This window comes from Zophobas morio, unplaced genomic scaffold (genome assembly GCF_036711695.1).
Source record: "Zophobas morio isolate AGI-343-1 ecotype UQ-CSIRO unplaced genomic scaffold, CSIRO_AGI_Zmor_V1 ptg000046l, whole genome shotgun sequence".
NCBI lineage: Eukaryota > Metazoa > Arthropoda > Insecta > Coleoptera > Tenebrionidae > Zophobas > Zophobas morio.
The window spans coordinates 7,102,142-7,121,100 of NW_026972151.1; the positions used below are offsets into that span (position 1 = coordinate 7,102,142).

At 31.6% G+C, this 18,959-nt stretch overlaps 1 protein-coding gene across 1 annotated transcript in view; it reads right to left on the reverse strand.

The window, feature by feature from the left end:
* Dbx overlaps positions 1-16,170 on the reverse strand; it is a 47,065-nt gene extending 30,895 nt beyond the window's left edge. Inside the window, exon 1 of the mRNA XM_064073860.1 lies at positions 15,723-16,170. Within this exon, the coding sequence (XP_063929930.1) occupies positions 15,723-16,170 (448 nt within the window). The remainder of the gene's footprint in view (positions 1-15,722) is intronic.
* Positions 16,171-18,959: the final 2,789 nt, after the last annotated feature.

The window sequence follows — 18,959 nt, forward strand, 5'->3', positions numbered from 1 at the left end:
CATAAGAAGCAATAATTTCAAACTATTGTATTTCCTGACAACAAAGATTGTAGTTCACTGTTGTTAACGTAACATCTGGAATGCTTCAAGGTAGCAACAAGGTTCCAATTTTGTTCATTTATTCATCAACGAAGTGTTTGGTCTGTCTGAAATTACCGAGCCTATTACTTTGAAGCCAGCTTAACTTCACTAATTATGCAACATACAGGTTGATTTCGAAATATAAGAAAAAATGGGGGTCCTGAGAAGGACCGATTTTCGGTAATGCTTCATGGTGATCGACTTTTTATTCTGACCGATGTTTGGTCCTTACCACAACGATTCCACATTGTTTATTAGAAGAAACATAAGAGCAACTTAGAATGCTACTACTTTTTTACAATGAATGTTGAAAATGTTTTCATTGATTCGCAATACAGGCTTCAGCACGTCGCAACTGTTTCATAAGCTAACTGTTTCATCCAACCCCACAGACAAAAATCAGACGGATTGAGATCGGGTGAACACGGAGGCCAAACTACTGCGCGGTTTCTACCGACCCACTAGTTAAGAAAATGGTTATTTAACAATTTAGTTACTGATCAAGCAAAATGTTATGCAAGTACCACATGCGAATTCGTTCACCTAGAGGCACTTTCACATCTAGCTGCTCTTCCAAAAAATTGTTTAAAAACTCGAGGTATTGTTTGGTTAAACATAAGGTGATTTTGCATGTTGCTTATCAGTGCGTCGTCTTTTGGTTCTTAATGGTAATCGCTCTCTGCCATTCATTGAATACTAGTTATAGTATGTCAAGGAACACTACCAACAGCGTGTATAACAATTTATATTTCATTTCAAATATTTTTTTCTAGACATAGCTACCACTTAGGGACGTGAACTTTACACAGTGCAATAAATCGGATTGTGAGCTGTTCCCCATTTTTTATTGCACACATTTCGAAATTACCCTATATATTTTTTTCATATTTTTTTTCTTGTACAAAAAATTTAAACGATTCTGCAAGTGTGATTATTAAAAATGATAAATATTAAAATACGGTGCAATCTAGTAACTTACCTACGAATTGCGTATTTTTTCATAACAGGAACTAAGTTCTCAGCAACCAAACTCATCTTTTTGCTTCTTTTCTCCTACAACTAGATTTTTTCGACAATTTCTTCAGATGACCTTTACCGATTCGTGTTAATTCTTCTCTTTTTAATATAGAATTTATCTGGAAACTTCTCTAACTCACGTTTTTTAATTTCTTTTTGCACCCATTTCGTAGTATTTTTGTTTATCTGTCTATGAAATATTGCAATACTCATTTTAAAAATAATCCTAATGCGATGTTTTTTTGACCCATCGTCTTGTTATACAAATTCAGGGAAGTTGAATATGTAAAAATGTATACTGTGTTCCATTTCAAAAAACAAATTTGTCTTGTGTGTTGCAAAGGTTGAACACTCGGTGTAGTTGCAACTGATTTTGAATGTTGTGTATTTTTGTATCTCTTATAATTAGTAGCTCATCCTGTATATGAGAAGTACTCTTTGATTTGCTATATTGCTTTTACTTTTAACTTATGATTTTTGTACTTTTCTGGAATTTCTTATACAGAATTTTCCAAAAACGTGCATTTCTTAAGGGAATTCAGTGGATACAATTGAAGACCTAAAAGTGATGACCTGACTTGACTTGACCTGACTTAAAAGTGAGAATTATATAAGAGTGTGAAAGTGTTTCGCCAGAAGTTCTTATTCGAATATTTGAGAATATGAAACGCCAACACTTCCAGAAATTGTTGTGAATTCAACGAGGGGTTTCAAGTGACGACCTACTTTTCGGTTGGTATATACAGGGTCGCTAACAGAACAAAGTAAATTATGTGCTAAATTCTTAACAAATTCTTGGGTAAGTATATCACAAATAAAAAAAATCACCAGATATTAAAAAAATAACAAAAGATTCTATTTCAGAGTCGACGGAAGGTCTACGTATTTAAGCATTTTTCGGTTTTGATTTTTTTTAATGATTTAAATTTACTTTCTACTGCCTCAACAATCCAACAGTCTGATAATAAAATTTTTTACACTATTTTTAGGAACTCTTTGTTTCATAAAGTTGGTACTGAATTATCAAATACGTCACACGTTATAAACATATGTACAAAGAATAACCCATAATTGTTATTCAGATTAATATTTTTCAAAAGTAACTTTCCAAAATTTTGTCATATTTTGGCATAGTTACACGCTTCGAATTTCGAACACAAATGTCAAATGTCATTTGATAGAGATTTTCCACAATTTTTGTGTAATTTAGTGTAAGGTAGAAAGAATAATTCTAATTTAATAAGATATTGTTGCAACAATATATCATTACAATACTCAGAAGTCAAATGATCAAAAAGCAGGCGATCTAATTGTTATTATTACCACCTATTCTAATGTTCAAACGAAGTAAACCATCGAGGCATTTGAAAGTAGACACAAAAATCAAAATTCCCTGCACTTACAGATCTTTTAAAAGGGCTTTTTTTTAAATTATCAGTGAAATAAATTGGTTGACACATTAATTTTTGTAGGACATCTTGTATACGCACTATAAAAAAAAGAAGTATTCAAAGCATTAGAAAAATGAACTTTCTGAAAGAAATAACGAAACAAACACATTTTTGGGTTCTTATTTTAAGTGATATACTTTTTGAAATGACATCATCAGTTTTTTTAAAGAGGGTGACTTTTTAAATGTTGATTATTTAAATATAAATTGTCCTCAACTCACTCGATATAACACAGCGGGAGTTAGAACGGTTTACCACCATCTTTATTTTTAAAATTTTGGTGAAATTTTTCTTCACATATTTTTAAAATTAAATATCTCAGTTATTTATGGAAATTTCGTAACTCAGTTTTCAGCACTATTTCAGCCTACGTGTTACGTTACACGGGAAATGTCGTATTTTCGTCGCAAATGAGATATAGCAAAAGCAGCTTCTTCCAGACAAACTTCTTTTAGTGTGTTTCATTTTCGACAAAAAAAAAATCGACAATGTTTCTGCGGTAACGTATAAAATCCTGTAGGCTGAAAACAGTGATGAAAACTGTATTACGAAATTTCCATGAATAATAGGGATATTGATTTTTAAAAATACGTGATGAAAATTTTCACCAAAATGCTAAAAAGATAATGATATTCTGTTTTAAAAAAAACTGCTTTTGCCTTATAATAGTCAGAAGTGTGGACGCAACAGAGATATTACATATATTGAAAATTTCTTGAGCCAAAGGGTGAACTCCTTTTAAGTGAATTCAACTCAACCGAATCTAAAGTCTGAATTTGGCGAATGACATAGGGGCGGGTGTGCCGGGCTTGTACTTGTTGAGATAAGACTCATTTTGGCAAATGATATATTCTCTAAGAAAATAAAGGGCGGCTGGGCGGGGCTAGTACTTCCTAAGATACAATGGATTTTGGCCAATGATATACCCTCCATGTACATGGAGGGCGGGTGTGATTGGGGCTAGTAGACAGAGGCAGAAAATAAATTCCAAAGACCGAAATCTATAAGAAAATGTCTTTAGGTAAGTTTCGTAGATGGGCGAAAAAGGGCCGAAATTTACACATAATGGGGAATTTGAAAAACTTTACTAGTACTTGTTAAGATAAGACTGATTTTAGCAAATGATATACCCTCTAAGAAAATAAAGGGCGGGTGGGTGGGGTTTGTACTTTTTATGATAAGACTGATTTTGACGAATGATATACCCCCTGAGAAAATTGGGCGGGTAGGCGGGGCTAGTACTTGCTAAGGTACGACTGATTTTGGCAAATGACATACCCTCTAGAAAAATAATGGGCGGATCTGTGGAGCTAGTAGCCAAAATCAGTCTTACCTTAGCAAGTACTAGCCCCATCCACGCGTCCTTTATTTGCTTGGAGAGTACGTCATTTGCCAAAATCTCCTTTATATTCTTATAGGGCAATTTATTTGCCACAAACAGTCATATCTTAGCATGTACTAGCCCCGCCCACCCGCCTTCTACTTTCTTAGAGAGTATATCATCGATAACTCCTACCATTTTTCCAAAATCGTGCATTGAAATGTGGCATTTTTTTTACAAAAAAAAAAAAAAACAGAATTTTTTTAATCAGCGCGCCGACACCTTTATTCCAGTTTTTTTTTTGAGGATTTTTTGCTAGCTTTTTGAAGTACTTGTTAAGATAAGACTGATTTTGGGAAGTGACATACTTTCTCAGAAAATAAAAGGTGAGTGGGTGGGGCTAGTACTTGCTAAGATAAGACTGATTTTGGCAATGGACATACCTTCTAAGAAAATAAAGGACAGGAGGGTGGGGCTAGTACTTGCTAAGGTAAGACTGATTTTGGCAAAAAACTCTCTGTATTTTCTTCTAGGAAAATACAGGGCTGATGTCTGGAGCTAGCAGTCAAAATCTGTCTTACCTTAGCAAGTACTAGCCCCACACATCCGCTCTTTATTTTCTTAAAGGGTATGCCATTTGCCAAAATCAGTCGTATCTTAGGAATTACTAGCCCTGCCCACCCGCCCTCTATATTCTTATAGGGTATGTTATTTCCAAAATCAGTCTTATCTTAGCATGAAATACTTGTAAATAAACAATGGAGGTACCTATATTCAAACTTTTGGTAACTGACAAAGGAGTTCCACAGGGTCCAGGTCTGCGGCCTGTGTTATACATAATTTGTACTAACGATTTTAATTTCGAAGACTCAGTAATATTTGCTGACGATACTTCAGCCATTGTTTCTGTGGAAAAGGATCAGTCAGTTTCACTCCGCACCAGCAAGTTATTAAGAGATCTAGGTCATTATTTTGCTCATAAAAATTAACTATATCTTAATAATAAAAAAGAAGTTATGAAACTTGAAAAAATAGCAACTAAAAATGGATAATCCAGTTACCTACTGAAAACTTCTAAGGAATCTGTAGAACAAGTAGATTCTTATTTATTACTGATAGAGATCTTGCCTGGATATCGGATATTAATATCATCTGTCAAAGATTATGTAGTTCATGTTTTGTCTTAAAATAATTAAAACAGTATGTAAATATGGAACTACTAAAAATGTAGTTCTTTATTCATTATCAGACTTGTCTCGAGTAACCGAGTTTTTAGATTACAAAAACATACTCTAAGAACTTACTAGTGTAGGCATAAATAATAAAACTAGCTGAATACATTCTTATTCTCTTTTATACTCTCTTAATGACTTTCTCCAAGGTAAAATGTTTTAATGTAACGTGTTTTTATTGTAATAGAATACGCAATATATGTTGAAAGAGATATATGACAGAATATTGACTTTGATGTAATGTATATTTTGACTTGACTTGACGTATTTTATACAACTTGTAAATGTCGTATGAATAAATTTATATTAAGACCCACCACTGACCCGGAAATGGCCGGCATTCAGGCAAGACTTCTATCATTACGGGTACTAAGACCAAGTAATGATATGCATTGATTAGATTAACAAAACAACTTTCGAGATTCTAGAATTACAGCATACAAATTAGTCTGCTAATTATTATTATTAAAGATAGAAACAAAATCAGACACTAAAGTTGTAGGGTTCTCTGAGTAGCATATATGTATAATTTGAAACATGTAACAAATATTTTTTTAGAAGAAACCGTTATATTAAAACTCACTTTTATTTATACCACAATCAAGTGTGTAGTTTTATATATTTATCTACAAAATATAACATCACAGATTTTAAAAATAACCCTATTGCAATGTTTTTGTGAAGCCTCCAATTGTTAAAATATTTCAAGAAAATTGGAACTACGTGGGAACATCGCATCGTAATTTCAAAAATAACAATATGTAAAACTATACTGGGTGTTCCATAAAAATTGCATGCGCTTACTGACTACCCTGAGATATATACGATAATACCAGTAATATACGATCCAATGATTTTGTATGTTGTTTAAGACCTTAAATTACAGATTACAGCACGAAATAAAATATTTTGAAAATATTTTTGATTTTTTCAACAAGAATTGCTTCTTATTTGTATCTGCAATTAATTAGTTTATTCATTTCCCATAATCGGGAGTTTTTTCAACTGTTTGCTAAAACTTCTTATTATTTTCCTCTAACAATAAAAATAGTATGATTTGTAGAAACTAATTTTCTCTATTAAAACGATTCATTGTTTTCAATATGCTTAAAAAAATCAGATCCGGTTATGGAGCTGATTAGAACAGATTATGAAATTAAATTTCCACTGTTTACTATAAAGGCCAAGAAGAAATGTTTACATTTGTTCTTCACACTTACATTTACAATATTTTCTTAATGATCAAAACATAAAATAAAAATTCAATTATGCAACCAAATATACATTCTTGTTATTTCATTCTGGTATTTTAAAGTCCAAAATTAACAGATTACAATCAAAACAAAACGATAAATATTTTTATCCTGGATAAAGGAAACAAATCTTTAAATTGTTAACACATTTTAAAGAGAAACACTATTAAAAAAATAACACTTCAATAAACTAGTCCCCATCTTGCTAATCTTTATAAAATTTCATGGTTAGGTTTGTAATTGTGCAGTAGCTGAAAGTGCAGCGCGGTTTCGATGAATTATCAATATTAAGCAGGAAATTTTCGGTTTATACTATTCAGACAGTTGATGACGTCAGTCAAAATATTAAAAAATCAATTTGTACCTTATGAAAAATAATCTGCGAAATTCTCGGAATTCAGTAAATTTATGACTACAAATAACACCAGCGTTTTTTATGACGTCATTTCAAAGAGTTGTGTGATTTTTTTTTCTACAGCCTTTATCCTTGACATAAATTTCTAGTTTTCCGAACAGTATCAGAACTAACAAATTCAGGTTGTGAAAATTGTAATTTTAATTTAATTATTTGTGTAAAACGTAGAAATGAATACAAAATTAAATAACGACAAATTGCCTAAGCTGCCAAAAACAGACAACAAATAAACCTGGCCATAATTCGTGTTATAGACCACAACATTCCATTTATTCCCTCTAAAATAAAAGAAAAACCCAACAAAAAAGTTATTGTAACGCATTGTCGGATTTATTGCCGTGAAAGGGCCAGTCCTACCACCATCATAAACCCACGGTCCTCGGGGGCTTTCCTAAATCCCTCCGGTAAATAGTCCAACAGCTCAATACGGATTAACCATTGTGTGGATACAATGAGCTGGTTTGTTGAACATTATAAATAGATAGCCACATAATGGGATGTTTTTACAAGGTGTTAGAAAAATTGGGGATGTTTTTCTTCTGCAGTTTGCTTGACTTAATCGTTTAGAATAATACACGTGTGGTCCGCAACACAATGGGACAAAAAATGTTCACAGTATTGCAGCGAGGGTAAAAAATGTTGCGGCCTGCAATTTGAAAAAACATTGTTGCAGATATTGTTTTGCCAGGCCCGTAGTTGGGTTAAATGAGCGTGAGGGGCGGCGGTGGACAATGGGAGCATGGGAGGCGGTGTTTAACACATGCGTGAGTTAGATCTAGAGGACCATAAATTTTAATAGTGGCGTACTTTATTTCTCGTGCATGGTTTAGGCCAAAAAGTGGCCTTAATGCAGTTAAGCTCTGAATTTGCATTTGGCTTGTGAAACTGTAGCAAAGCATTCATTGTTACATTTTTCTAATTTTTCTTAGAGAATCCATATTGTTGATGTTGTTGATGGTTAGCTATTTTTAGTCTACTTTAAGATTTCCACGAAGGTGGTAAAAACTTACCAATATGTCTTATTTCTGAAAAGTTGAAGACGTTATACCAAAAAAATTGTAAACTCAGTTGAAATATACAGCATGTCCTATTTTTAGGTTGATGTGGGTTTTCCAAAAAATTGATTTTTTACAAATTTTGGTGAGATATTAAAATTAATAAAGGAATAACAAAATTTAACTATTTTTTCTTCATCGTAAAGTTGTGCTTTAGTACATGATATTTTTTTATTTTTAGAATGATATGTCTTATCATTTATCAATGTTTCCAAGCGGTTAATTATACTGAAATTTTGAAAACAAAGTTATTTTATGCTTACTGTTACATCGGTTGTCTTCCCGTTGTTAGAAAAATTCGGAATTATTAAACTAGTGGTTGTTTGTTGTAATTATGTATATTCTATTCAATTTTGAGTTTTATTCCAATTTTTAAAATCGACTTATTTTATTTATGTGATATTTTACTTCCTACAAAAATTTAAATCAGTATTTTGAAGTCGTTATTTACGAAATTAGCCTACCGACTACCCTAAATTTTGAAATTTGTAAAATTGATTAAGTGCAGCAAAATATGATTTTATATGTGATATAATAAATAGTGTCTGAGATAAAAACAAAAGAAATATTCAAAGATTTAGTAAATTGCGTTATCAAAATAAAGGAGATTCAAAAACAGGAAAGTGATTTTAATCTTACTACTGTAGAAAAAGGGAGACACAAAAGAATGTTCCAGTTGAAGAGGAATTCCATTTTCAACTATACCGGAAAAAGTCTTCACAAAAATTATAGAAAAAAGATTAAGGTAAAAAGCAGAAGATACCAAAGGAAACACACAACACGGATTTAGAAAGAGTCGTGGCACCCAAGACCTAATATTCACACTAATACAACTTGGACAAAAACTAGTGGGCATATCAAAAGTAGTACGCATATGATTAATTTAATCTTAAGAGGGTTTTCGATAAAATAAAGAGGAACGACGTCTGGGATAGTCTAAGAAAGAGAGAAGTCGAAGAAGATATGATAAAAATTATTCAATCTCTTTAAAAAATGACGTAAACAAGATAAGAACACAACGACGAATCCACTCATTTATAACGAAAGTAGGACTAACCGGCCTGTGCGAATTGTGTTGCATTTTTAATACACAACCGAACTGCGGTGCAAAACTTTGTAACTATCTGATACCTTAAAATCCCTAACCGAACTGTGGTAAAATTCTTAGTTAGGGATTAAGCTGTGTCACTTTAATCAAGTACCTAAGTGATGGAAACACTTATTTAATACTCAAAATTCTAAATCAAGAACTTAATAAAAATCGAACATAATATAACATGATTATTATTATATAATATTTTAGATTCTAAACATCTATATACGAACCAGATCTTTTTTAGTATATTGTTTTTCGTTTTAATGTAAAAAATCACTTTATTCTTTGAGTCTAAAAAGTATTTGGTTTTTCTCAAAATTTAAATTTAAAGCACTAAGGGCCGGTTTATAGGAACGCCAGTTAAATATTTAATCCTCGATTAATTTAACACTGGATTAAAATGTGGAATGGGAGCTTGTGATTGGTTAAAACCTGCACGTCGCCTAGCAACGAACCTCAATTAAAAGTTAATCGCGAATTAACTTTAACTTCGGTTTCTATAAACCAGGTCTAAATGATGTTTCTACTCTTCTTCGAATTTATTCTGTTGCTTTAAGAACAATGCTAGAACCCCCTCAACCCCTACAGTTCGAGAACGAACCGCAATTCGGTCAGAAGTATCCATGTACTTGATATTTGAGCAAAATTTGCACCGCAGTTCGGATACGACCAGGACTAACTAAACAAGGATGCGTAATTCGCTCATTAATATTTTCAATCCTCTTAAACGACGTTACACAAAAATGCAGAGGAAAAATCAAATGTATGAAAGTGGGATTCTAGATCCAGATTTTGAAAAAAAAAAAAAACCTCTAATTGGTATAACATTTCACATTTGAACTTTGAGACCGGAAAACTAAATGTTCTGAAATTTTGCAAACGTTTTCAGGTTGTCGTAAGAATGATAAATCGTTAATACATTTTTTTCGTTTATTGCATCTTCTTTTAACACAAAGGCATGCTCCAACTGATGCTTGTTATCTCAACGTGTTAATAGTCGAATTGTTTCAAAGTATAAACACAAACGGTCGAAGTTAAGCAATTTTTGAGATTACATTTTTCCCGTTGTTTATCTGCTTGTATAGATCGCGTCCTTGGAATTTGGACTCCGCTCTCTTGTGGTTTATGAATCCGTGTTGAGGAATTACCATAGCCATTCAGATTTTTGTAAAAAAAAAATAAAATTGAATCACACCATTTTACAATTTAATTTTGAAATTGCAAAACCGAATCTTCTGAAACCTTGCAAACCTTTTAAATCCCCTTATGCCATCTTAAAATATTGCCAAATAAATACTAAAATGTAAAGTAGGATGAGTCTGTACTTGTGAATTGTCATTCCATTCATACTTTTTGGAGTAGCTTATACTGAGTGACTCAAAAAAAAATAATGAATGAGTCAATTTATTTTATTGAATAAATCGGAAACTTAAACCAACTACTTTGAAATATTGCAGACGTTTTAAAGTTATCGTAAACATGGTAAATTTCATTTCAAAATTTTGCAGAATAAATCCTATCGAAAATGTGCAAAATGTGGTGAGTCTATAATTGAGATTTATGACTACATTGATATTTTTTAGAATTACTTGACCCGGGCGACTAAAAAAAAAATGGATGAGTCAATTTATTTTATTGATTAAATCAGGAACGGCTTACTCCAATTTCCAAAAAATTTAGGAATACAATATTGTTATTACATAGGAGTATTATATTGCACATATCCGAATTGATATACGTGTTCGTGAAAGAATGTTGATGAGATAATTTTGAAAAACAAAAATCTTTTTGAAATATACACATATCAGGTGTCTTTACATTTACTTTAACATTAGAGAGATATCTTTATTTTATCTTGGTTTTTATAAAATAAAAATAAAATTCGCAAAATCAATTTATATTGTAATTTTTCGAAAAATCTGGATGTGTATTATTAAATTAGAGTACACTTCAAGGGCGAAGGAAATTCTACTGAAATTTTCGATTTTTTGGAGCAGTTTGTCTATATTATTTAATTTATCGGTAATATTATGGTTTATATAAATTGTGAAAATTATAATTTCCAGTAATTAGATTATGGTGATAACAATATTTTCAAAATCTCCACAAAGATACAAAAAAGGATTAAAAACAATTATTATAAGGAAATGTAGTCCTGCACTTTTTTACTACCCTGTCGACCCTGTTGAATGAAACCAAATTATGAAGTTGTGCTTAAAACAATTCAGTACCTCTAAACGAAATTATTATTAGTGCAATACTCCATTTTTGGAAGTATAAATTTAAAGAAAAGATCTAAACTATTTAATACAACAAAACGTTTTTCAGAAAAAAAAGTTTAATTTCAGGTGTATTTTACGAACATCCTGTAGATGGTAAAACGCTAAAGGAAATTTGCCTGCTCAGTCCCACCCAAAATGTGATTACCTAATGTCAAAAGTTTACGAAGTACGCAAATCCCATCTAAAATGTATTAATTGGAGTTCCTACATTTGGTTTTTGAGGTTTTCAATATATGTCTTCGTTATTAATAAGCCTATTATTATGAAATTTTAAATATAACTTTTCCACATCTTTCGCTATGCAACGCAAGAGAGTTTTTTTTAACATTTGTATCATCGTCTTTCTTTTAGAATTTTGTTGAAATTTTTTATCACGTATTTTTAAAAATCAATATCTCTATTATTGATGGAAATTTTGTAACGCAGTTTTCACCAATGTTTTCAGCTTACACAACTCTATAACCTACCTGGGTAACATTGGCGATTGTTTTTGTCGGAAAAAAGAAGCTTGTGTCGAATATAAATCCATAACATTTTCCTCGTAATGTATAGAGCTTTGTAAGCTAAAAACGGTGGTGAAAACCGCGTTTAGAAATTTCCATAAATAATTGAGATATTGTATTTTAAAAATACGTGATGAAAAATTTCACCAAAACTTTAAAAAGAATAAAGATAGTTAAACTGTTTTTCAAAAAAACTGCCAATGCATTCTCTAGAGTGACTTGTAGAAAATTTATTTTTAAAGTTTCATAGGAACAAGTGTTAATAACATAGATATTACATTCTGAAAATGTAATGAGCACCCCGCAAGTGAAAAAGGTAGGGACTCGGCCTTAAATATTTAATGTACTTCGGTACTTGTGGTTTATGAATACACTCCTATTTTCAGCAGGGCGTTTGTAGGTTTTAGGAAAAAAATCCAAACGTTGAAACAAAATTTTTCATTTTTATCTTATACATATATATAATCCATTGCTCTGAAATTTTATATATCTATTTAAAATTAATCTGTATTTTTTTTTAAACTTGATGATCTGAAATGACAATTTTAGTGTTTTCCTGTGTTTTAGAACTATTTATACAAAAACGGTTCACCTCATTTTTCTGAAATTCGGACTACACAATGAAACTGACTTACACTGTACCTAAAAATTTTATTTTTAAATTTTATTTATAAATATGTTGCTTTACCTTGTGTCTAACACTGAATCAAAATATAAAATTCGTAAAATCAAATTTTACGGAAGTACAGTAATCGAGTCCATGGCCGAATTGGCACTTTCATGATTTCTCGACGTGTCATGACCTCTACGAAAAAAGTGGTCTCCCGTTTCCGTCCGTCTGTCTGTCTGTATCCATTTTTGTTGGATAAGTAATCTCCGAAATTACTGGACCGATTGTTGTCACATTTTGTATGTATATTAGGAATATCATGTAGATGGTTTTAAACGCTAACTAAAATTTGGCTAGTCATCTCCATCACAAATAGGATGACGTCATCCCCAAAATTTATAATATATTTTTTTAAATTATATAAAATAAGATACTCCTGCACTTGTGGTATATGAATCCGTGTCGAATTTTCACCCTCGATATCCAAAATTTTTGGAAAAAAATCAATACTGAATAACAATATTTTGCAATATAATTTTGAAACTGCAAAACCGATTACACTGAAATCTTGTAAATATTTTAAATTTTATAACGTTATGGTCTAAAAATTTTTCCGAATAAATCCTATCCAAAATGTGCAAAATATGATGAGTCTATACTTGTAATTTATCATTGGATTAAACATTTTCAAATTTCTTATATAGGATGACTGTCTCTGCAAAAATGTTGATGACGTCTTCACAAAATTTTATCAAGCAAAAACTCATTTGAAACACACGCGTTGCACGCTTCTTTCCATGCTCTTTAACATTATATACTTACATATTTATTTCAACTTATAGGAGTTTTCATAAAATAAATCAAATCCGTAAAATCAAATTTTATAAGTTTTCGAAAAAACTGGATATGTTTCATAGTACTTCAGGAGGTTATGCTTCAGGAACAAAGAAAGTTTTATATACAGTGTGATTTTTTGATATGTGGTCTAGATGTCGTTGCCCATTATGTTACCAAATTGCGTAGGTCGTCTCTTAGAACATACAACTTCTGGAATAGGGTTGCTTATAAATTCTTGACTTAATGAAATTAATAAAATTGTGCTTTATTTTCATTTTCGCAAATTCGTTTCGCACTTTGTTTTTCCAATTTTCGACAAAAATCACTTTTTCAAGGTTAAATCTTTACTTGAGAGAATTTTATTTGAAGAAACGTCATTACATCTGCAAGAATTTGGAATTTGATGTGCCATTTCGCGAAGACAACTATTTTCTTCGAGGTATAAGTTACAGCTGCTACGTAGGAGAACAAGCTGTAAGAATTTATTAACCAGCTTGATGCTGAAGAATTGTAGAGTGGATATTTTCAGCATGACGGCGCAACAGCTCAAACAGCTCAAACAAATTTAAATTTTCTAAAGGAATTTTATCACGACTGTTTAATTAGCTACACAGGTCACCAAAAAGTATGGAAGCAATTGAATATCGCGAGAACGGTTTGTTGAATTTTTTGAAATTTAGGTTGTCCCTAGGAATACTCAAGTTCTATTTTCTGAATTTTTTTCAAATATCTTACTTCATTTATTTTACAGATATAGGGCTAACTTCATTTTTTTTAAATAACACTACTAGTGAAATGTTCCGTTTTTAAATATATAGTACATTTTTTTCTAAATTCAGAAATGTAATGCATGCATTATTTTATTTTCTCCCAACACGGTAAAATAAATTGTCATAATAAAAATACTGAAAATCAGAAAATCGTAGCGAGCCTTGACAATATTATCACCTGTCATAGTTCTGCCGTAGGACATTGTATCGTGTAAAAATGATAGAAGTGGGGATAATTAAACTGAAATAGAGGTGCCAGCGTAACAGACTGATTTAAATGCTATTTCCAAATAATTTACAAAATATTCTAGAAATAACAATACTCCGATTTGATGATTGTAAATGGTAAATACATTGTTACCAAAGCTTTTTGAACAATTTAAATAAAAAAATTACATTATTGAAAAAAATCAATTATTAAATAGGTTGCACAAAGTTTTCAAATGAATCCGTGAGAATATCTTGAGGAATATCATCAATCAAATTTAATATTCTTTCTTGGAGTTCTTCGATGCATTGTGGCCTATTAGCATAAACTCAATTTTTTATACAGCACCACAGAAAAAATCAAGTGGGTTAAATCGGGTGACCTAGCTGGCTACTCAACTGCTCCCTTTCGTCCTATCCACCTTCCAGGAAAAATTTCATTCAAGTAATGTCGTAGAAAATAGAGCTTGAGTGTTTTTAAGTATGGCTCAAATTTCAGGAAGATCCAACTAACCCTTACTTCCATACTTTTTGACAACCCTATATATCGTTATACCTTTCAAATTCTGGTTCAAATCAGTTTTAAGAAAATTTGTTTAAATATTTCTTAGGCAGACAACCCTGGGTTATAATTTGAACAGCGCGACTTCAGCACTTGTACCCATTTCTCACACACAACACCCCATTGTAACAAGTAATATCGATATCCAGTAGAGAAAAATTTCAAACAAGTGGCCAGTATTTGAGCTGTAATACATTCATGTTTCCAATGGAGACAGTTTGCGTCGGCGTACGTGACGTATGGAAACAGTAATGGAAGTTACATCGAATTAAAAACATCACAGGCAAAATTGTATCCAAATTTTACATCTTAAACGTAATAAAATTCGTAAATCGAGTTGTAGATTTTTAAATGGTGGTATGTATTTATATCAAACTAACAAAACTTTGCGTTAGAAAACTTAACTTAAAATAAAGGTAAAACTAATGACTACGACGGACTATTTATCCCGTATATGTAGTTTGAGGACACACTGTATTATAGTTTACTCTTACCTCGCAGTGCATTCTGTTTAGACAAAATAAATTGTTAAAACTAAATAATGCAACTCTTGATTTTAACGTTCTTTTGTGGGTACTAAATTAGTGAAAAAAAGTAAAATTTACATCATCAGTGTGCTTTGAATGTTGAGTATTTTAACACAATGTTTTAATATGTATATGGTAATTTTATGGCTCAGGAATTTCATCATCTTTAATATGACAAAAGTGAAATTCCTTCTCTATTTGCATTACTAACGATGATTCTTATTTTTATTTGTTTTTATTCCAAGTGAAAGGATCTTGATTATATTAAACCCGACTGTATGAAATGAAAATATTCTGTCAAATTGGTATAAATAAGTTCTCAAACAAATTTCTTTGATTACAAGAAAAAATAATTCAAAAATAGTAACATTTTCTTTCTGTGAAAAGCAACTTAATTTTGCACAGTTAAATATTGTGTGTCAAAATTACAATTTTTTTTGTCAAACACGTTAGTGTGTAAATTTTTCTTAAAAAAATGCTACTTTTCTCCCAGTTTTACTCACCGTTTTGTTGACTATTCCTCTGCTGCTGGTGGTGCTCATCGCCCAATATTGCACTAACACTAAACTTTAGAACCGGCTTAGTATCCTTAATATCACTGCTAATTCTACACTGCAAAAAATTACACTCCAACCGGCCACAGTTCGAACAAATCCGATTCTTCAAGCAGCTGTTAAACCTGAGAAAAACGTCATTTTTTTCCGTAGGTGTCAACCTATCGCTTTCACCTTCGCTCCTCGTAGTTTCAGCAGGACTCAGCGAGCTCTTCAGCTCGTGCCCAAACTTGAGGTTCTGTTCGGCTTCGTCCTGCTTATCCGAGATGTTAATTTCCAGATTTTCCGGCGAGATTTTCCCGTTCGAGAGCAGGTTTTCCATCGAGAACGGGCTCGTGTTGTTATTGAAGCTCTTCAGCATCTTCTGGTTCATCAGGTGCAGCGTGTTTTGGAACATGTTCGCGGTTTTCACGAAGAGCTTTCAGTAGAGTGCATTTCCGCGTTTTTGCTATTTAAATTGGTTACGACACGTGTTTGTCATCCCGTACGTAAAAGAGCCGTTGCAGCATGAATATAAAGCTTCGAACGTTTCTCTTTGCGCAGAGGGCTAAATATAACTGATATATTTGACGAAAACCACCCTTGAAGTTCTAAAAGGGGAGGTGCTTAACTCTATGAGGGGTGGTCCTTTCTTTATCTTTATTTTATTGTACTTCCAACCTTAAACCCATGTTTTATAAGCTCTATTTGTCTGAAATTATTGCAGCTTTTCATCATCATTACGTTATTTATGCGATTATTCATAAATCGCGTCGTAATGGGGTTGTAATTTTTTCATGCACGTTTTAAAAATGGCCGCGTTCGACACACTTTTTATTGCTTTTTCGTTTTATTTGCGATTTGTCAATTAATCGGAAACGCCGGAAACGGAATTAATAACTATGAAATGCGATGCCTGAAAACGGTTCATTAATTTCGGGAGATGATTGACATTGCAATCAAATTATGAACAGTCGGAAACAAAATGTTAGCAATATTTTCGAGGATTTACATTGGAACAGTGGATGGAATATAATAAAGCGGAGGGAAATTTTGCTCATATCATTATGAACGACAGCCGTCACCGCCAGAACAATGCCGATTTGGGAGAAAAAAATGTTATGGGATTGGGCGATTTTAAAAGTTGGCAATTTTTTTTCAGTTGGAAACCGGGGCGAGGAGGGGTGAGTAATAATGGTGGAGGAAATTTTACGTCTTCGGGGGAACTTTTATAACAAGATCTCTTTTTAATTACTTACAATTAGAGGTGCCAGTGACACGGAAAATGCCATTTTTCATTTCGATTTTGTGATGAGTTTTTTTTTAATTAATCGTGAGCGTTTTCGTAATTATCGTACTTAGGGGATGTTCATTAATTAAGTATAGGTAGTATTGTATTGATATTATGTTTTATATTTAATTGCATTTATCATTTAATTCAACGAGATATACAAGAAAATCATAATTTTATCTACTCCAGGCAGACGATAATGTTATTTTAAAATATGCTAAATTATTTATTTATTTTTTGGCACGTTGAGCACAGTATTCGTGTTGACGGAAAGTTTGCGGCGTGAGCTAAAGACGAACGCTGCAATTCATACAAATGAGAAAAGACTATATGCGGATGGGTTTTTTACTTATATGTTTGTATTTTATTAAATATTTTTGATTATGTTTAAATTAAATAAAAAAAAAGTACTTTCAAGAGTTTTTCTTTTTGCACGATCTTATATTTTTACACATTCTGACTCACCTCTTCCTAGGCATTACAACAATATTTTACTTTTGAAATAACGATGCGACGTTGCCAAGTTATTCCACTTCAGAAAAAAAAAATATAGTCGGAAAATGTAAAAAAGTGGAGAAACTGTCAACTATAGATATAGAACGTAAATACTTAACAAAAAAGAATGGGAATAAGTAAAACTGTGAAAGGCAGTAATAAAATACAGGGTGTTCTGTCTGAAAAGCAGATATGAGATATAGATTTTTATAAACACTCCGTATACTAAGTTTCAAATTTGCTACAGTAAAACAAAATAATGCAACATAGATATTCAAAATAATCCCATTACGTTAAAATGTATTCAGAAAATTTGTTTCAACTTGGCAACAACGCAACAGAATTTCGAAAATAAGAATATCTATAAAACCTAAGAATAAGAGACCAAACAATGTTCAAAATATCAGACACGTTTTATTTAAAAAATATACGAGGTGTGAACACTCCGCACAGTCGAAATTAATTTTTAGTCCTGGAAACCGAGTTTAAAAATTTTGAAAAAAATATTGTTAAATTAGGAATTCAGAAATTTCTATTTATTTTGAAGAATGGAATAAGAGAAGGGATTTTGTTATTAGATTTTCTTAATTATTTTTTAAAACGAATGTTTTTACATCTTGAACGTAAGCTAGTATTGAATAGCGCCCATCGGATGAACATACACTTTTATACAGGGTGATTTTTTTATCTGAAACTTTCAAATATCTCGAAAAATAAGCACTCTACAAAAAATATCCAGATTCAAAATTTAATAGGTAGAATTTTTCGCAGAGTGGTTATTTTTTGACACATTTGAAAATTTCAAGTAAAAAAATCACCCTGTAATTTCTCGACGTTTCGTGACCTTTAGAATATGAAAAAGTACTCTCCCTAACCACCGGTTCGATGCTTGTCAAATTTTATGTGTATTTTAGGAATATCACGTAGATGGTAAAACTTTAATAAAAATTTGTATATATACATATTTATTTGCATACCTGTATTACTTCCTTGTTTTGCTAAATTTTTGTCTCTTTGTGTACCCATTTTCTGTTGTTTTTTTTTGTTATTTTTTGTAGTTACCTTTTTTGTTGTACTTTTTGTGAACCTTTTTGTTAGATGTAGTCTCGCTTTTTTTGTTGATTTTTTTTGTTCTCTGTTTTTGTCGCCTTTTTGTAGCTTTTCTTTAATCGGATTTTTTGTTGTTTTGTTCGCCTTCTTTTTTTGTCGTACATTTCCTCTGGTTTTTTAATTAGTCAATTTTTTATATTTTTGTCCTTCACGTTTTTTTGTTTTTTTATTGACTGGTTCAGTGCGTTTTGTAAATTTGTTATTGCCTTTTTCTTCCTTTTATACTTTTTTGGCGACTTGTTTGTATTCTCCTGTTTTATTAAATTTTTTTTTCTCTATTTTTATCGCCTTTTCGGAGCTTTTATTTGTGA